This window comes from Urocampus carinirostris, chromosome 2 (assembly GCF_059441175.1).
Source record: "Urocampus carinirostris isolate Australia breed hairy pipefish chromosome 2, RoL_Ucar_1.0, whole genome shotgun sequence".
NCBI classification, from domain to species: Eukaryota; Metazoa; Chordata; class Actinopteri; order Syngnathiformes; family Syngnathidae; genus Urocampus; species Urocampus carinirostris.
In genome coordinates, this window is record NC_142350.1 from 21178786 (window position 1) to 21200471 (window position 21686).

Consider the following 21686-nt stretch of genomic DNA (forward strand, 5'->3'; position numbering starts at 1 on the left):
AAAAAATACGAAAAGCTGCCATGATCTTCTGAATGAATGTAACAAATATCCTTATTTTTCCTTGTAAGTGCCCTGTGGAGGTGTTTTGAGTGCCCGCCACGGCACCATCCTGTCCCCTGGCTACCCGGAACCTTATGACAACAACCAGAACTGCGTTTGGAAGGTGTCTGTCCCTGAAGGCGCCGGCATCCAGGTAACTGACCTTGTTGATCATTCTCTTAAGAGCTGAGCAATTCCAAGCCAGATAAGAGAGGATAAGCCAGGATGACGGGCGGATGACGGGAGGACAGACGAAAGCACGGCAAGGAAGGAAGGGAATGTTCCAAAAAACAGCTGATAACATCTCATGCTAAAGAGATAACGCTTGATTGTGTGGGACGGCAAGACACTTTCGAGACAATGGGCAGATAAATTATGCCTTCTGCGGGTGACTGAACTGTCCTGAGCACCTCTTCTTTACTCAGTACTGATATTGTTCTAAAATAAATATTTATTGGATATTGCTATATATGTACAGCATTCACTCGGTTATAGCTGTTAATGAGGGGCAGAACCCCTGCGAAGCGTGAAATTCCGCAAAGTAGAAACCTTTATTTATTTGATGAATTCATCCATTAATTCATTGTTATTAGAGCACAAACTCAGGGTCTAACAGCTCTTGTTTGAAAAAAAAATAATAAAAGTACTCTATCTTATAAACTGTTTCTTTTTTTACAAAAAACCTCTGTACTACCCAAGTAGGATTTTGAAAATAATCTTACTGTTTTATTGCACACTTTAATAAATTAAGAACCCAATCCACTTCACTTTACGTAATCCTTTTGAGGCCATCATTTACTTTTCTGTTCAAGAAACTGTATATTGCAATTTTTTCTTTATCAAACATTTTTGAAAACGGGCCAGGCTGCCATTAGGGAGCAACAAGCGGCTCCTGAGAAGGTTTAGTGGGTGGAGCGGACCATGTTTGTTGGCGATTGGATTAATCTTCCTCTGTTTAGCCAATCAGAACGCAGCACACAATGCGCAATAAAAATATGTGGAGCAGTGCTTCAGCGATAACCAAAGAGTTAAGTGGGGTGCCTCTGTATTTGAGATTTCTTGGTAATTTCCTAACTATTTTAATTGTATCTTCATTGACATATTGGCACACTTCCTTCTCTGCATATCTGAAAAGTTACACTTGCTTTCATTTATATAACTGTCTTTATATACTCATATTTTTTTTTATTTTAATTAAAAGGAATATTTTTTAGATATCTTGTTTAAACGACCTGCACAAACAATTTTGAATTCTTTAAATACTGTACCAATTGTACCCCTTCCAGGATGACCAGGCTGCAATAGATGTTGCAATAAGAAATAATACACAGATATTGTCAACTTAAAATCTAGGTAATTCATACAAGAGGACGGTAATAAATGTCCCCTCTCAATGTTTCTTCATTTTCCTCATGTTGAGGTTTTTGATTTTTTCCTCGCCTTCGTGTAGGTTTTAGATTAGGGAATGGTGTAATAATAGTCCGTGTTTTGCAATAATCCGTGGTCTGTGCAGCCCTTTGAGACTCTTTGTGATTAAGGCTATACAAAAAAAGATGACTTGACTTGACACAAGGGTTTGTGCTTGATTTTTCTTAATTATTCTAAAATGTAATGTTTCTTCTAATATAACTTTTCAAACATGATGTACTGCAAGATAAATGTTCTATTGCCAGATAACTTTGATATTTTGAGCATTATTATGCTATATGATAGTTTTTGCACTTTGAAATGTGGGGTGTGTCCTTGAAGAGTTTAAATTTAAATATTTTATTCTATGTGTGAACAAATGAGTTCGAAGAGCTATTATGCTTTGTTTTTTACCCCAGCCATTTGTTTTTATCTTACATTTAGCAAAGTTGTTCAGGGCGTAACACATTATAGAGGAAGAATGGCATGTGGGGGGAATTGCTGGAGGCTGAATATTTGTGAAAAATATTGTAAAATAAAAGTAAGACAATAAGGACATTGTTTATTTTAGAAAATGAAAAAACATCAGCTGGCCAAAGAGTAAACAAGTGACATTGTAAGTTATCTTTAAACATATTAGTTTTTTCCAATTTGCTTTCTTGTAACTTTTATTTGCACAACATACAGCACATATCAAATTACTTAATTTATATAAAAATATAAAAATGTTTAAAATAAGAAATGTGTCAAGTATTGCTGCAATCCAAATAGAGCAGTTTTGCATGGATTGGCAGAGGAGAGAGACTTCATAGTCTTTACAGCCTGCTAAAAGAAGCTGCCCTTGACCCTGTTGGTCCTGGCTCCGAACCTTTGCAGTATTTCTCCTGCAGGTTGAAGAGGCTGGGAGGCTGTGACCAAAAAATTATTTTCTGTCCGCCCAGGTTCAAGTTGTGAGTTTCGCCACAGAGCACAACTGGGACTCTTTGGATTTCTACGACGGCGCTGACAACCACGCACCCCGCCTGGGAAGCTATTCAGGTAAGGCGCTTGTCACATCGGGCTGACATACACTAAAGTTTTCTTTTGTGAAAGTAGAAAAGTTAAACAGTGCAATGGCAAATCATTACAAATGGTGTTGACCCTTTTACAATTGACCACAAAGCACATACATACAGTAAATAAAATAAGTAATTGAACACCCTGTTGCTTTGCTATTTCTCCCACTTAGAAATCACGGGGCGGTCTGAAATTTTATTGTAGGTTCATGTCCACTGTGACAGAGATAAACTAAAAAGAAAAATTCAGAAATCAAAATGCATGATTTTTTTTATGATCTATTTGTGTGATAGCTGCACTTAAGTATTTGAACACCTGAGAAAATCAATGTGAATATCTAGTACAGAAGCCTTTGTTTGCTATTACAGAGGCAAACGTTTCCTGTAGTTTTTCCCTACGTCTGGACACACTGCAGGAGGGATCTTGGCCCACTTCTCGACACGGATTTTTTCTAGATCAGTCAGGTTTCTGGGCTATCGCTGAGAAACACAGAGTTTGAGCTCCCTCCAAAGATTTTTGATTGGGTTCAGGTCTGGAGACTGGCTGGGCCATGCTAGAACCCTTGATCTGCTTCTTACGGAGCCACTCCTTGGTTTTACTGGCTGTGTGCTTCGGGTTGTTGTTCTGTTGGAAGACCTAGCCACGACCCATCTTCAATGATCTGACTGAGGAAAGGAGGTTGTTCCCCAAAATCTCACAATGCATGACACCAGTCATCTTTTCTTTAATGTAGTGCACTCGTCGTGTCCCATGTGCAGAAAAACACCCTTGGACATGATGCCACTATCCACTTCCTTCAAAGTAGGGATGGTGTTCTTCAGATTCTACTCTTCATTCTTCTTCCACCAAACACACTTAGTGGAATTATGACCAAAAGTTATATTTTGGTCTCATCTGACAACGAAACGTTCTCCCATGACTCATCTGTATCATCCAAATGGTCATATGCAAACTTAAGACAGGCCTTGACATGTGCTGGTTTAAGCAGGATAACCTTTCGTGCCATGCATGATTTCTAACCATGACATCTTAGTGTTTTACCTACAATAACCTTGGAAACAGTGGTCCCAGCTCTTTTTAGGTCATTGACCAAATCCTGTCGTGTAGTTCTGGACTGATTCCTCACCTTTCTTAGAATAATTGAGACTCCACAAGGTGATATCTTTTGCATGGGGCTCCACTCTGATTGAGATTGACCGTCATGTCAAACTCAGTTTGGCTCCGTGGCTGTATCAAGACTTTGTTTTCAGGCGGTCTGTGCAGTAAAAGAATGTCAACTTAAAAGTTTTTCAGTATGTTGCTTTATCAATCAGCCTACTTTAGTACCCTACCCTACATATTATAATGATGAATGACAAGGGCTCTTTTTTAAGCATAAGACATCTATTCACATTAAATAGATTAACCATGATTTCCATGTTTGCCGTTGAATGAGTTAACTGGTTTATTTTAACAGTTGAGTGAATGCAGTTCTACTCCTGAATGAACTCACCACGTTATTTAAATATATAAGGGGATCTATGAAAGATTCATACGTAAAATTTGCTTTTTTTCTTTTATATACATAGACCGCTATGGCAGGCCAGATAAAGTTATCAATGGGACGTGTCCGCCTTGCGGCCTGTAAATTTTCTTTATTCTGTTAATGGATTTTGATGTGAGGTAGGCAGTTATATCAAGAGGGGTCTTGCCTTAGGACCTTTATTGGCTGATGTTTGATCCAAATGGTATTCGAACCCTATAATGTCTCGAGACTTAACCACGGGCTACCAAAGGAGCACAAAAGAGCCACATGTGGCTCAAGAGCCGCATGTTGCTGACTACTGGTCTATATTTTGCTGTCCTCTAGCGGCCAGAGTGAGCATTTATTTTGAATTTATTTTAAAAATCATGAATATCGATGGAAATCATTTACTTCATTTGTTTGACATTTATGGCGGGCCGGATTCAGTCATCCACAGGGCCGTGTCTGGCAAACCAGCCGAAAGTTGGCTTTAACTTGTTTTCCACCCGTCTATTTCAAATTTAGCTTAGATGTATTTTGCACTGAATGGAAGCATTTGCCATGGATCAGAACCATTCATTTATTTCGCCACAATTGCACAGTACTGGATGGAAATCTCATTATTTATCGTAAAACTCGCACAGTTAATTATGCTGCATCATCAATTATGCATCAAGGAAGGAAAAAATATCTTTATATATTTATAAAGTTCTGTCATGATAATAAATGAGCCTTCTTGTGGAATGGGAAGGGAAACAGCGGGCGGGCTAATTAATTCCCCTCAATCGCACCAGCCAATCACATCCATCAGCCCAATTCTCTCACGATAGGTTTGATGGGAAAAAATGAACCGGGGAACCCAGATCATGAACCGGCGGACTGAAAAATTACATTTAAAAATCACTGAAGGACATAAACATGGATGTGCGGCAGTGACATTTAACTCATTCAATGCCTGTTTTTTTTTTCAAATAGGGAGCTAGCCAATTTTTGCCATTTTTACTCATTTTGGAGGCCGACAGAATATTTAGTTGTCGGCATAGGACTTATTATAAAATAACTTACACTCACGTCTTTCAGTAGCTTTTACTTGTTCAAATGTATTAAGTTTCTTCAAAATATGGATGACAGATATGTTTTTTTTCATATGCAAATGTGAAAGATATTCGCACATATGAAAAATATTTGCAACACCCCCAACTCTCGCTCCAGTCTTCAGTCTGACTGCCGACAGTGTTAAATAGGAACAGCTATCTGCTTCAATGTCTCCAACCCCGGTTGCTTATCCAATTAGAAGGCGCGGGGTGGGTAGCGTCACAGACGGAATGCAGAAGACAGAGAAAACGGCTGGGCGGTGTGCTTAATAATTGTCATATCCGGCAAATTCCCAAATATCGTTCCAATTAGCAGTCCGGCCGACGCTTAATAGCCATATGGGAGCACCTATTATTTAACAGCAACAAAAAACTTTATTAACGAGAAAAGAGGGTGTGGGTCTGCTCAGGGGGTGATCTTGAACTAGAGAGGTGGTCTTGGGGTGAAAAAAATCTTAAAAGGGCGATTTGGGAGTACCTTTAAAAAAGATGGTTTCGCTGGAGAATAATGGGACGAACAGGGAACTGAAGAAGGTGGTTGGAGTGCTAGGTCTTGGAGTGGCGAGTGTAAGTCTTCAGAAATCAAAACATTTAAGCAATGTAAGATGGGAGCTCAGATATTTAGTAGAGCTGGCTTATTTTCTAATTAAAATAAAACCTGGGGAGAGGTAAAGTGAGGGGGACTGAAAAAAGACTGTGTTTTTCTGCCATTTTTTGTAGAAAAGAAAGACTGCAGGCACCAAACCATGACAGATACTTACAGATGAGCAGCTCCTAACCCTTTATAATAGTTCAAATAAAGCAAGGAAATATTATTTTTACATTTTGGCACTAAGGAACAAAGCTTTTTCAACATATTTCTTCGTACTTGCATTGAATGAGTCAAGCAGAGTGTAGCTTAGCGGAAGTTAACATTCTCAAACATGAAAGTACGTCACGAGGAGGATACACGGTGAACTGTGACAGCTCGGCTTTAGACGTGTTCTTATTCGGCAACTAGGTCAGGCCGACGTCTCTGCTTTCAAATAAAACATCGGCCTGGAATAGAGGAAAGAGTCAGCCCTTTGCATTACTTTTGAAAAGAGAGAAAGGCCGAGGAAGCCTGTGTTGTGTTTGCTGTGCGAGCAGGCGTCTCTTCCTTATTCCCTTTTTTTTTCTTTTTCTTTTTTTTTCTTTTTTCCAGGAACTACCATACCACCACTGCTCAACAGCACATCCAACAACCTGTACCTCAGCTTCAGCTCTGATATCAGCGTCTCTGCCGCCGGTTTTCACCTGGAATATACAGGTATCGTCCCATCATGGGCAGTGTTTCGTGCATTACTGAAAGAAGACATTAGTTCCAGTTACTAGTTACAGTTACTAGTTACTTCATGCACAAAGTAATTCAGTTAAGGCTGACCCCCTGGTTTTAGTATTTTATTTTATAGTTGTTAATACTGCTTGGATGCGAGTATATATGGTAGGGAGAATATCAGGTGAAAAAAAAATATTGTACCTTTAACATAAAGGCTTTAAAGCTTCAACTTAAGATATAAACGTGTAAGGCAACACAGTGTATAGCTGGTTAACACTTCTGCCTCACAGTTCAGAGGTCCTGGGTTCGATTCCAGCTACCAGCCTGCCCAGTTTGCATGTGCTCCCGATGCCTCGTAGGTTTTCGCCAGCTAGTATTTTGAACTCTTGTATAAAGGTTTGAAGGTACTCGAGCACCTGTGTTAAAGCAGGTTTTAAGCTTTAACTAAGAGTTAAATGTTTAGAAATAGATATTAAAGCAAAACTTGAAAGCCGCCTTTGACCTTGCTTAAATGCACGTTTTGAGCGTTAACAAAGCTTAAAAGGGATGATTTCATGAGAAAGAATCAGACTGTTAAGACTAAGGGCCACCCCCACAATTTGCTATATAATTCTCATAATTTATTCTCATTATTTGTTGTTTTAATGTTATTCATTTAAAAAGGCTGTATGTTCTCAAATGTTATTTTTATCATTAGAATAATTTTCATAGTAGGTATTTTAATCCGTATGAGTAAAATTGTGCATTTGTTCAACAAGATCATTTTTTCACTCATTATATAAAAAAAATATTCAGTGTGATTACGCTGGTCTGTGGTCATCTTATAATTGTCGTGTTAATTTAGAACCTTTTGATTTTTTTTTCTCATACAGAACGTGATTTGATTGGTGCAAACATTGCAATTTAAAATAAAAAAATCACATGGAATTTGGTATTTTCTATGCATTTTTTTTTAAATTGCCCTTAACAAAATTTTAAAACAGTATATTAATTCAGCTTTTTTCCCCCATTAATTTTCCAGCTTCCCTCAATCTCATCAATTAATGTAGTTCCATCCATCCATCATCTGCACTGTTTATCATCAGTAGGGTCGCGGGGGTGCTGGAGCCAATCCCAGCCGTGGGCAGGGAACACCCTGTAGACATTTTTCCTCTTTAAAAGGTTTTCTTTATGCATTAGAATTAGAATTGTAAATGGTAAATGGTCTGCATTTATATAGCGCTTTTCAAGTCAATGAAGACCTCAGAAAGCGCTTTACAATGTGCTTCACACTTACCCATTCACAGACACACCAGTAGCGGCCATGCAGCCATGCAAGGCGCCCACCTGCTTATTGGGGGCATTAGGGATTCAGTGTCTTGCCCAAGGACACTTCGACATACAACACGGAGGAGCCGGGAATTGTCTTTATTTTCATGAATATCATGGTTGTAAAATATTGTAAGCATCAAGATTAGACTTTGTAAAATACTTTGAAGAGAAAATAGGTTGAAGGACTATCCACATCAATAGGCAAATGTAATAATAGTAACGCAATGAAGATTGATAGTGCATTGTAACAATAGTGCAAACAAAATAAATGCATTAACATTTAGCTGAAGCGATGTATATATATATATATATATATATATATATATATATATATATATATATATATATATATATATATATATATATATATATATATATATATATATATATATATACAGTATATATATATATATATATATATATATATATATATATATATAGTATATATATATATATATATATATATATATATATATATATATATATATATATATATATATATATATATATATATATATATATATATATATATATATATATATATATATATATATATATTCCTATATGTATGATATATGTTGTTTTTTGTTTTTTTCACTGTTTTGTTCTAAATTATTTGTATTTTTTTCACAGTTTAATTTGGCAACGACAAAAAGATTACGAAAGATTTCAAATGAAAAATTACACCAACTTTTCTTCTTTCAGCTATCGGTCTTGAGTCCTGCCCGGAGCCCCAGACCCCAAACTACGGCCTAAGACAAGGAGATCGTTTTATGGTGGGCGACGTGGTACAGTTCTCCTGCGAACAAGGCTACTCTCTTCAGGTAAGCCTGCACAGACCTTTTTCAATTTCTTCCTAGAACCTTTTGAATTTATTCTTGTAAAATAAGAGCTTTATTCACGTAAAACAAAGACATCAACCTTTTATTTCGGCTACTTTTACAAGACAAGTCGATTTATTGTTGGCGGTGCATTTGTGCGCTCCTCTAAGGTGATTCTCTCCAGGTGAGACCGCACGCTTATTACTGAAGAAAAAGAGAGCGCATTAAAAATCTGTATTAAAAGAAAAGAAAAAAAAGAAAAACGTTTAAAGTGTCTCAGCTCATCCTCTGCTTTATTAATCCCCGGCTGCACAAAGCAAAAAGTACTTAAAACAGTGAATCAGAGGGAAACATCATCCTACATGGCCGAGATGAATATTAAATATATGCAACTTGTCTCTGCGGGGGAGACCAGATGTTAAAATGTCCCTAATTTTGTTGGATATGCTTTCTTTTTTTCTTTTTGTTTTTTTATGTAATCATTTTAGGGAAACGCCCACATAACCTGCATGCCCGGACCAGTCCGAAGATGGAACTACCCAGTGCCTCTATGCCTTGGTAGGTATCACATTACCGCAAGCATCTCAAGTGTCTACTAATATACAGTTCACGGTTCATGGATCCCCTAACCGCCAGTGTCGTAGGGGCACCACTTCCTGTGGGGTGTCTTGGGCAGGTACAGCCTGGTGGCGCCCATCCTTCTCCAGGCAGTTTAATTTTGGGTATGGGTTGGCTCTACAATATGAAACAGATAGTACTTTTTTTCTTGGTTATTAAAATCAGAAGGACCCTCCTGATCTGACTCATACAACACCTTTATTATCTGTTTGCTGTTGGTTTTATTTGTGTTTGTTTGTTTTTTGTTTATAGCGTCATCCTGCTCTTTAGATATGAACCTGCCTTTTGACTCACAGCGGCAGCCAGAAAGTAATCACCATTTTGTGTGTCTTATTAAAAATACAATATTAGTTATAATTGGTTTTGGCCTACCGCAGCAATTTGTTCACCACTACGAGGTGATAAATAATACACAAAATCTCTTTAGGTCGAAAGTTTTCTTAGACAATATAAAAACAGCACATCAAACCTGCTAATCCTGCAAGTGTCCAGCAGATAGCACCCAAACTATTAAAACTATGACACAACACTTGACACAACACTTGTACAGTGGGACCTCGCTAGTTTGCGGTTCGACGTTCGCGGGTCAGAGCTTTGCGGGCCTAAAAAAATAATGATAATTAAATAAAATAATTTAAAAAAAAATACATGTATTATTTAATTTTATTTTTTTTAAGCATTTTTGAAGGGGCGTCGCTACTTCGCAGATTTTCACTTTTCACGGGTGGTTTTGGTCCCCATTAACCGGGTCTAAAAAAAAATACTAATAATAAAAAAAAAATATATTTTTTTTTTCTTTTTTTTGAAGGGGCGCTGCTACTTCGCAGATTTTCACTTTTCGCGGGTGGTTTTGTTCCCCATTAACCGCGATAACCGAGGTCCCACTGTACTTTAATCCTAATCAAGTCATGCGATAAATAAAGGTATACTATACAGTATTTAAATGCCATTTTCAAACTCCGATTTGCCCTTTTAATACATATTGTATTTTCATGCCTATAAGGCGCACACAATTTTCAGATTTTCTTTAAAATGTAGGGCGCCCTGTCTTTCATGCAGAGCGACAGAGACTAGCTCAGTGGCCTTGGGTTTGGGAGCCCGCCCCCGAGAGTGAGAGGTCACAGGTTTGAGCCTTGGCCGAGTCAAGCCTTACAACATCTTTGTGTTAAATCCCATGTTTTTATAAGATTGTTCACATTACCAACTAAGTTGGACTTCTATGCATGTCCTGTGACTTTTAAGCGTCTCTTGTTTGATTGCCATCATATCCCGCTTAAGTGGAGGAAGACGCCCGACATCACATGCAATGCATTGTTAGCGGAAGTGCTCATAGAGGCTAACGCCGTAGCATACCTAGCAATTTGAAAGTTATTTTGCTACCGGAGGCTGAAAGGAGTTGTACCCCCAAATATGAATTCAATCCAAAACCTTACTTTCCCTCCATTGAATTCCTGTTGTGTGTTGATGTCCACGCTCCGCGGTAGAATATGGAAACCGAGCAGCCACCGCGAAACGATTATAATGAAGGAATCGAAGGTTCGCAAGTTGAAGGAAGCTGAAAATCGAACATGTTTCCATCCATGTGTATTACTTTGTTATACATACCTAAAGTAACCAAACTTTGTTTTGCTCCTGTTTCTTTTTTTTTTAAATACGCACACTTGTATGCTTGTCCATGTTGTTGTAAGGCGCTCGCGTAGTCCTCTCACCCAAATCACCGTATGAGTTGATTAATACAGATATAAAACCAGCTATGGAGAGTGTGCCTTTTAACAAGGTGTGCCTTATTGGCGTGAAAATACCGTAACTTATTGAAAGTTGGAATTTTAAATCTTTTGCGTTTGTTTACAATCTTGAATTAGGGTATATATTGTTTATAGATGGTATCAATTATTTTTATACTGTACTTTTTGCACTATAAGGGGCACCGTATTTTAAGCCACACGTTAACAGATAGTCTTTTTTCATATATTTATCATACGTAAGGCTCAACAGACTATAAAGCGCATGAATACCGTGATCGTGTATAACTGCTATTTATACACTTATAATAAATGGTGCAATGATTATTTAGTTGAGGAGTATCGCTGATTAAAATCACAAAACATAATTCGCGATGGGTATCGAACATGGATCGCTGTCAACACCTAACTACCAGGTGACAAACGAAAAGGCTTTAGAGCTTATCCCATGTGCGGTCCCTTCTCAAGCTTACTTCATTTACCTCATGCTGAGGTTTTGAGTTTTTTCTTGCCCTCATGTAGGTTTTAGATCAGGGGATGGTGTAGTCTGCAGTTTGCAATAATCTGTGTTCTGTGCAGCCCTTTGAGACTTTTTGTGATTAAGGGCGTCACAAATAAACGTGACTTGACTTGAAAGAAACATGACTATTTAATCATCACACTATTTTACACTGATTTGCATAACGTATTCTGATAGGTTCAACCCTCTCTTCACTTCGTTACCTCGGTTTAACATGTATACTTACGTAAAAGAGATGTATAATGGTGGCGGCTCTGCTGCGGTATCGTAGCCAATGATCTTCTGGGTTGTCTTGATTACTCCCTGTGTGTTTTTCCTTTCCGCTGCTGTGCTCCCAGCATCCCACAAGATGTTTCTCAATTATCATCATCATTCCAAGACGGTTGTTAGCATGCTCGCTGTTAGCGTCTCGCGGATGTCCGTTTTGAGCTCTTGAATAATGCAAGCAGCAGCGGTGAGCGGCGCAACGTCGGCCATGATTAGCTCTCAGTGTGAGTGAATATTAAAAGCTGTGGGGGGAAATAAGTGCTCTTGGTCAACGTGATTGCCCATGAGCTGCCACTGATGCATCTAAATTGGATGTTTATCTTTGACCTTGCGCTGCAAATTAATAGGATATTGCGCTGTGCCGCGTTTTTATTTTGCGCGAGTGTGACGGGGAATCTATTAAAGACCGATTGCTGTTCAAAAAAAGCATGCCAGCACAAAAGAAACTCAAAAGGTTGGTTGGTGGATTTATTTTGAATTGGTTTTGTGCTTGTGCAGCTCAGTGCGGTGGGACTCTGGCGGACGTCAGTGGTGTGATTTTGAGTCCCGGTTACCCTGGAAACTACCCCAGCGGATTAGACTGCACTTGGACCGTCAATTTACCTGTCGGCTTTGGTAAGGAAGGCATGATTCACATTTTGATTTGATGTGTTTAAATACCGTATAAAAAGTAAGTAGCTAAATTTACTGGTTTCTTCTAGGGCTGCACTAACGAATCGATAAAACTGATTACAATCCACTATTGAAAGTGTTGGCAACTAATCACTTCATCGATTTGTCGTGTCGCCTGATTTATAAGCACCTAAGCGCGTTAAATCAGTGCAAGTTAAATCAGTCTCATTGTAATGTTGTTGAGATGTAGTACCACTTTAATCCGGCAGAGGTCGTTTTTGTAACAGAATCAAACATCTCCGGAGATGGCTGGGATGGGCTCCAGGCCCCCCGCGACCCTAATGAGGATAAGCGGTACGGCTAATGAGATGAGATGAGATAATTTTTGTTGAACATTGCGCCGTTACAAGCAACATTAACATGAAACCGCCAAAGACTACAAAATTAACCATTTTCAAGGGAACAGAAAATGCAGAAATACAAAGAAAAATCATTTAATAAAATATTTGAAGTAAAAATAATGATGATGGCATGTTTACCCAAACACAAGGGGCAGATTTTTAAGCCCCATTGTGTAATATTTGACCACTAGATGGCAATGCCGTCTACTGCGAACGAAAACCAGTGCCACAGCAAGCAACAACACGCAGATAAAAATGTTGGTTACTCTAGTACGGATTCCACGATGTAAAATACATTTCTTGACGTATGATTTTTTTTAATAAAAAATTACAACTGGTATGATAATTCATGTATTTTGCCTACTTTTTGTTTTCGTACCACTAGGAGGCACTAAATACTACATATTGACCCATTAGGTCTAGCGTATATCATTTCCATATTCGAAATGTTTATCATATTCAACCATTTAACTAAAAATCTACATTCTTTTGACATTTAGTGGGCTCGTTTTTTTATATTTTATGGTGGGTACAAATGTAATGTATTGCTCTTTCTTCGTTTTTGTTTTGTATGTTAAGTCTAAATGTAATATGATTTTATTGATAAGTGGTTGGATAAGAGTATCTTACACATTTGCAGATGTATAGGATACATTTGTATTTTCATTTATTGTATTTGACAAAAAATATTTTCATTGTTTTATATTGTCAAATATTCTGTTTTGTGTACTATTTTTCTATCTGTCCAAAACTTCAATATTTGAATATACATTATCCTCAGTAGGGTCATGGGGGTGCTGGAGCTCATCCCAGCTGTCTTCGGGGGGTAGGCAGGGGTCACCATAAACACTTGCCAGCCAGTCGCATATATATTTAAAAATTAAAAATGCATTGATTATCAAAATAATCGTTAGTTGCAGCGCCAGTTACTTTACTTTACCGTTTGAAACGTGATTGCATTCCCCCCAGTTTACCGACACCCCAAAAATCAGAATAAGATTTTGAATGTATACTCCCATTGTTTCTTATTAAATCTAATTTTTTATTGCATTTGGTAGGAATCCACCTGCAATTCATGAACTTTTCCACGGAAGCTATCCATGACTACCTAGAAATCCGCAGCGGCAGCCAGGAGACGGGCGCGGTCATCGACCGCTTCAGCGGGCCGCTGGTCCCCAAGGCACTCTTCAGTACCACACACCAGACCAGTTTCTTTTTCCACAGCGACTACTCACAGAACAAGCCCGGCTTCCACATCACCTTTCAGGGTAAAAACCTCACCTTGACTCAGAGTCATTGTTAGGGATGTTACTGACAGGGTTTGTACAGGTGCTTGAAATCTTTGAAAATGCTTGCATTGTAATGTTGTGTTTTCAAAGATTGAAAAGAGCTCAAATTTTACGAAAGCGCTTGTAAACGCTTGGAATTATATCCATGTTTCACGAAAGAAAAGACCTGTTTTAAAATGACGCTGACACTTCCCTCTGGTGTCCTCACTTTTCCATTGCATTTCTTCTTTCCTCGTGATTAACGGCAGCTGACATTAGTTTCTACGGCATTGTTCTCTGAAGCGTCATCACCCCTACGTGTCGCACCCAAGAGGGCCGGTGCATGCTAAACCTAAAGAGGGCACTATAAAATGTGTTTTAGTGCAAGGATTACTTTTCAAGTATCGACATTTACTATGGGTCATGCCAAAAAAGAAAGTAGCGTTTCCCAGTGGAAAATTTTCCTTCATCTGAAAATTTAAGCTATGTATTACTGTACTGTAATTTTTACCCAACACCTTTATGGGAAGGGATTTGTCTCAAAAACAAATATATCTGTGATTTAACTCAAGATCTGAGGATCCACACGCCAGATTTAAAATCGCATATATAAATCGCAGATACATTTGTGGCTCTGCAAAATACATGGTTCGCATCAGAGTTCTTCTTTTGATGGTTCTTGAGGGATTGGAAAATTGGCTTCCCTGCTTCCTAATATGTTATGAGTCCCAGAACAGCGGTGGTAAATGTAAGATAAAAGTAGATAGGTGCGGTGGGAAAAAATGTCTGAAGGCCGTTTGAACGGAGTTGGACATTGTTAACACATACTTAATAAAACAAAATATTCTTCCTAAATCTTTGTAAAAACACTTCAAACGATGTACCCCACCTTTAAGAATGTTTTTGTCGCTAGGTTAGCACTTATTATCATTTTTTTTAAGGCATACCGGCCGACTTTGCGTCACACTCATTAAGTTGAAACTACTTCATTGACGACAAAATTACAAATATTTTCATTCCGCTGATTGAAAATAAAAACAGGTTGTGACTTTTATTGAGCTTCCCTGGAAATTACGCACGTAACGATCCACATCGGGGGGGACATTTAATGAAGAGTTTTGTGTTCATTCTCTGGGTCTGTAGTGATTAGTTTTTTTTCATACAACTTTCAAATGTGCACAGATTAAATGTGTTGAAGCTTCTCTTCATTGATGTGAAAATTATTGTGTCGAAAAGATGTGATTGCCAACCTTGTAATGGTGTGCTTAGAAGCACAAATTAATGGCCAGCAACTTGAATTTTTCTTCGTGATATTGTTTTATTTTATGAATGAGTCACACTAAGGCCACATTTTCACTTAATTTCTCTTCTGAACTCCTATCAAACTTTTTTTCATTTAATTTCATTTCACTGATCTCAAATGGGGATGTCAAATATTACTTTTTACACACCAATATCCATCGTAAGTAACCAATTATTGACTGGTCAGTGATAGTACTGACACTACTTTTTCCACATTACATCCCTGTAACTTTGCGTCTAATACTGTAATACTTTATTATCTGCTCAATGAACATGATTTGTTCGAATTATTTTATTTTTAGACTTTCCTCATAAGATGAGGTGAGTACTCCTAACAATGAGCAGATTTGAAATATAAGGTAGTTTTCTATTATTAAGATTTTATTATTAATAATATAATAGGTAATATTTCAAGGACAAGTTTTATTTTGTTGGTATAAGACGTACAATCTGGTTAATTTTTGTCGTTGATAACAACATAGTAAAATATTGAATGCAACAAGACTAGACATGGCACTCCAGGGTAAACACGTGTTAACGTTTACAAAATAAAAGACCTTTCAAAAAGAAAAACCTTTTTCAACATAGTGCTAAAAGACTGGCTAAGGACATAATAATGTGCAATGAAAATAGTGCATCGTAACAATAATTCATTTATAAGAAGTGCAATAACATTTAGCAGCATCTGAAATTCTCAAATAAGTCACAAGATGTATCTTTTTCACAATTGTTCGGGTGTGCGATGGCCCTGGCGAAGAAATCATCTTGAGCCTCTTTGTCCTTGTTTTAAGGGACCTGTAGCGCCTACCATTTAAATTCATAATGGCAATTCATGTATTTTTTGTTTTTTGTCATTTTACCAAATGTGCTTCCACTGACTGATCTTTCCACAGCCTACCAGCTCCAGAGTTGCCCGGACCCCCGGCCGTTCCGGAACGGCATCGTGATCGGTACCGACTTCAGCGTAGGGATGACTGTGTCTTTTGAGTGCCTCCCAGGCTATTCGCTTATCGGGGACGCTTCCTTGACATGCTTGCATGGGATCAGCCGCAACTGGAACCACCCATTACCTCGATGTGAAGGTAAGAAAAAACTAAAATGGCATCGTGGCCCCGGTGATAACCTTCCTGTTTGTAAAAGATGGTGTTGATATTCAATGTCGTTCTGGGCTGGGAGAAGCGTAGTTTGTTTCATTTTCGGTTCAAAATCAGTCAATCGAAAATGTTCTCTATGTTTTAAATGATATGACACAATTTGGGAGTTTGTAAGTAAATTGCACTTTTTTTTCAAAACTATTGAAAAAATATGTTTAAAAACAATTATTATTAAAATATGCGCTCTTTAAAATGAATCAACATTTGGGTTTGTGAGAAAAATCAAACTAAAGATCGGGGGAAGGGTGTTAAATAACTACCCTGTATCAATCCAAGCATACTAATTACTTGCTATATCGGGGTTACCTATAGCTGTTTCGCTACTTTGTGGATTTTCATCGTGCATTCTGTTCTGCATCCTATTTGACTAAACAGAGGAAGATGTTTTATATCGCTAACAAAGTTTTTCTTTTAAAGTTTCTAACGTACAGCACTTTTACTTGTTAAACCAATACTTAAGCCTATAAATTGGATTTGTTCTTCAGTAAAAAATAAAGAATTCAATAAATAAATGAATAACTGTTTTTCATTTCATTTTTTGGAACGTAACAACCTGCGAAAATTGCAGTATAACTAACTGTGTACACATACTTTGATCCCAAATGAAAACTATCCCTACCCTCGCTTTGCTTTTGGGTGATACAAAACATGGCTTATTGAATCAATATTAACCACCTAAAACACTGTGACGAAAGCGCAATCAATATCCGTTCAATTACCATTTTCTCACTTTGCAGAGCTGCTTATTCGATATGCACAGCGGTTCCTATTCAAAACCTGACAATGCCATTTTTATTGGGACCGTTTGAGATGGAGAACTGCCGCAATAAAAGTGGAGAGAACGGCAAATGCAATTAGTTGGCACGCGTGTGACCTGTAGCTTGAAAAAAAAAAAAGAATTATTAGGCAAAGCAGTAAAAAATGAGTGTTGCTATACAACTGCAGTTAATTGCAGAGGAAGAGTCATACCACTGAGCTATAATAGTCTTATTTTATTAGGACTTTTATCCAAGTAGCGTTGGAGTGGCAATTTTGAGGACTTGTGGTTTTTACTGTGTGTCCCTTAATGTGGATTATTCCCTGCTGTGGAGGTAAAACAACACTAGTAATACAGCTTAAACACCACCGGGGGGCTGCAAACAATGAAATAAATAAAATCCTTGATGAGGCTGAAGGCACTGCGTGATTTCAAAAGTTTGCCAAAGCATATTACCCAGCGGTCATAAAATTAACATTTGCGTAATGCTTGCTCTTATCGCCCCGGACAGCTCTTTGCGGTGGAAACATCACCTCACTGAACGGAACTATTTACTCGCCTGGTCACCCTGAAGAATACCCCAACTTCCAAGACTGCGTGTGGAGCGTTCGGGTCCCGCCTGGAAACGGAATCTACATCAACTTTACAGTACTGAGCACAGAGCCCATATATGACTACATCACCGTCTGGTAGGTTGTCCATCTGCTGTGTCTAGGGATGTCGAGAATATGACATACAGTGGTACCTCTACCTATGACTTTAATTTGTTCTTGGTATAGCTCTGTAAACTGCAACATTTGCAAGAAGAAACCGCTTTTGAATGTTAATGTCCCAATCCGTTCCAAGCCCTGCAGAAGTGCAGTATGATTTATTTTTAATAAATCATAAAGGAGCCTCAGAACATGAAACAAATACATATTAAAATTAGATTACCACACAATAAACAAAACAAAACGAAAAATAAAGGAAATCATAAAAAAATATTCATTTACCCTTTAAATGGCCTCGACGTTTAATGGTCCTCAGAAGTGTTTTTTTTGCCTTGCATTTTTTTGAAAAACTGATCCAACGACATCTGATTTCTGCGCAAGGCAGACGTCATCAAAATAAGCGATAGCCTTACATGTCCAAACTTTTTTTCTGGTAATTCCTTTCCACAAATTCTGAGACTTTATGGAATTTTACCAAAATGTCTTTTATTTGGGCTGATGGAATGATGGCTGCATCCTCCCCTTTGTCGCTTCTTGACTGCTCCTGCACAGCGATGTTTGTTTTCATACGTTTCTATCATCTCTTGCTTTGTTTCGATGGCCAGAAAAAGTCTCCTCTTCTTCTTTTCTCCTCAACCACTTTTTTGTGTGTCTTTCATGGGGTCCATTGTGCCCCGCTGCAGTTCCATACAGTAGACTGTTTACAGAATTCCAATTGGACACGAGGAACATGCCGAGATTCCCTCATACGCACTGGTTGCCAGGTCGAACTCTGGGAGTGGCGAATGGCAGCACATACTTTAATGTATTTTTTTCTTTGTATCCTGAAACGTCTTTGTGAGTAGAGGGTATATTTTACGGTTCAGACACTTTGTTACCTGAAACTTTTGTGTGTAGAGACATTTGTAAGTAGAGGTACCACTGTATTCGTTTAATTGTGAAAATGAAAAATATTTTTCAAATTCGCCATTACCGCCTTTTTTTTTCTCTCCACCCCCCTTGTAACCACTCTTGAGTGAAATTAGATTATTTTTTGACTTGACTTCATTTCTTGACAGTTATATTAAGCTTGTATTATGATAGTAGCATATAATGCAAAGGGGAGGAAAAAATTGAACAATATATTCATCAAACGTGATTTGTGTGACAATTGATCTTCTCCAGAATTGCCTGGGGTTTTTGTGTAGGGTTACATACAGTGCCCAGCAAAAGTATTGGCCCTCCGAAATATTTTTGTCATATTGCCACCTTTTAGGCTTCAAACTTAAAGCTAAAAAACTTAAAACATCTTCTAAGAATTTACAACATGTGAGACACACTCGAGAAGTGGAAGAAAACCCAGTTGTAAAATGTAATGTGAAGAACTTACTGAAACTGAAAATGTCCTCTTTGAATGGTAAAGGAAGAATTGGAAAATTGTCTTTGAAAGTCCTTGAAAAGTGCTTAAATATGTCCATGAAAAAGGTTTAAGAATCCTGTATTCTGCAGTCAGCCAGTTTCACCCTGGGAAATTGCATCCGTGCCAACAAGTTATCAAAAGCCGCTGACCAGACATGGGGACTTGAGACTTAGTGACTTGGACTCGAGTCGACTCGAGTCGCTGTTTTTATGACTTGTGACTTGACTTGGACTTGGCAATCTAAGACTCGGGACTTGACTTGTGACTTGACTTGCCCAAGAAAAAAATACTTGGGACTTACTTGGGACTTGAAGGTGAAGACTTGAGACTTACTTGAGACTTGCACATGTGTGACTTGGTCCCATGTCTGCCGCTGACGCTCGCAACATCTTTCGAATCGTCTCTTGGCGGGAAGTGCCGTTTTCACAGCGGCCCACCCCTGGTCCAGATCCAGATGCCGGTGCTGGAGTTTGCCCGCTAATTGGACGATAATACACGGCGAGTGCTCGATTCGCACTACGGGTCCACGTTTGGGTAGGCACGGTGGACTCCGGCTGAGATGACTCTGATGGTACCCCTGCCCTTAAACCTTGTTACTTGTAATTAGTCCAATCAAGAGTTGCTCAAACAGCAGGGTCAGAAGGGACAACATGATGATGGCTTTTATGGGCACAGGGTGCCGGTTTGGGGATTTTTAACCACACAAGCTCCATGGGTGTTTCACACTTTCGGGCCGGGCGGTTGACAAATGACTTTCTGTTTGAAATGTCTTCTAAAAGAGGCAGCATTAAGAAAAATATGAGAAGCATAAGACAGTTTTGGTGTTTGTCACTGTGGAATTTGGAAAACGGAGTCTTGAGACTTTCCGATGATGTCCAATCAAATCGAGAAAAGTTTAATGGGCTAGTTAGCTATCTAACCATACGGTGAAGTTGCTGATTATTCATTTCATAAAAAGTACCACATTTTCAGGACTATAAGGCGCACCAGAAAAATACAAATTGGCCTGAAATTTGAGAGGCCGCATCATAGGGTAAATTAGATTGGAATTGCATGCAGAAATTATGAATATTTTGTTATTATGTTCTAGAGTGAAACCTCTAACTACAAGATTAATATGTTCCTGGATCATGTTCAAGTTCAGAATTGCTCGTATCTCGAGAAAAATGTCCCCATATGTATAGCTAAAAAACAATAAAAAAACAGATGTGCAAGGCCAGCGTGGACCCCGTGGTAGTGGGGTCAGTCGCAGCAGTAACCCCCGAACTAGAAGAGTGGCTCCAACAAACCCCAGGAACAATATCAGAAACCTCAATCCAGAAAGAGCGCAGCCTTAGAGACGGCTAAAATACTGCGCAGAACCTTCAAACTCCCACGCCTCTGGTAGAAGACCCAAGTCTGAGGATGATACTGACACCACCCCACAAGGGGTTCGGATAAGAGTTTATAGTTTATAGTGGGGGGTTCATTTTTCCAAGTTTACATGTTGTCTTTAGAACAGGCATTCCATTTTTCGTCTCATTAATATCATCAAAGCGCATTATTTTTCTCCTGAAAAACAGATGAAGGCTTTAATGACATAGTGGATTATCATTAAGTTATGTATTATCGTTCACTACAGGGATGGTCCGGATCAATCCTCTCCTCAGATTGGCCAGTTCAGTGGCAACACGGCTCTGGAGTCGGTTTACTCCACCTCCAACATCATCCTCATCAAATTTCATTCGGACTTCTCTGGAGCCGGCTTCTTCGTTCTGAGCTACCACGGTGAGCGATGACGCCATTAAGGTGATGCCTTCGATCTGTTTCGGCATTGTCGCGGATTCTTCACCTCGCAAGCGCTCGTGTCTACAAAGAACAATTTAAAGTTGGAGTGGATCGAAACCTGGTCCGGTCTGAATTACTTGCGCCGTTTGTTAGCTGTTTCCAGAAAGGAAATGAGTTGTTTTTCTGTAACTGTTGAGTGGATTTACGGCAGCAAACTTTCCCTCAATCCAAGCATACTTTATACGGGTAATTTCCTTGACTACTCATTAGGGTTCAAAACAAGTTGGGCTGCAATTATTCGCACAGTAATTGGCAAGTCTTTAAAAAAAAATCCATGCACTCACATGAAAGTAGAGAATGAAATGAAACTCGGTGGAAAGAATTAAGGGAGCTTTTCCTTGTAAGTTAAAAAAAATGTAATTTAAAAATGTAGCCTTTTCAAAGCATACTGTGTTAATAAACTGCCATCATTATAACAAACTAGGGGTGGGCGATACTGGAAATGTTAGTATCAATCCTATCCAAGTAAATATGGGGCAATATCGATTGATACTGATCCAATAACGATACTTTTTGCTGGTGCTTTTTTATAAATGTTTGATAATAGGGATAATTGGGTTACCAACCTATGACTTATAAA

General features: G+C 38.5%; 1 protein-coding gene across 2 annotated transcripts in view; it reads left to right on the forward strand.

The window, feature by feature from the left end:
* csmd3b (CUB and Sushi multiple domains 3b) overlaps window positions 1–21686 on the forward strand; it is a 493867-nt gene that overhangs the window by 414567 nt on the left and 57614 nt on the right. For both annotated transcript variants that reach the window (XM_088329348.1, XM_088329349.1), the window contains exons 37-46: window positions 69–193; window positions 2388–2484; window positions 6284–6388; window positions 8414–8532; window positions 9018–9087; window positions 12175–12291; window positions 13748–13957; window positions 16153–16341; window positions 17682–17859; window positions 20901–21046. In XM_088329348.1, coding sequence (XP_088185474.1) covers window positions 69–193; window positions 2388–2484; window positions 6284–6388; window positions 8414–8532; window positions 9018–9087; window positions 12175–12291; window positions 13748–13957; window positions 16153–16341; window positions 17682–17859; window positions 20901–21046 — 1356 coding nt within the window. The remainder of the gene's footprint in view (window positions 1–68; window positions 194–2387; window positions 2485–6283; window positions 6389–8413; window positions 8533–9017; window positions 9088–12174; window positions 12292–13747; window positions 13958–16152; window positions 16342–17681; window positions 17860–20900; window positions 21047–21686) is intronic.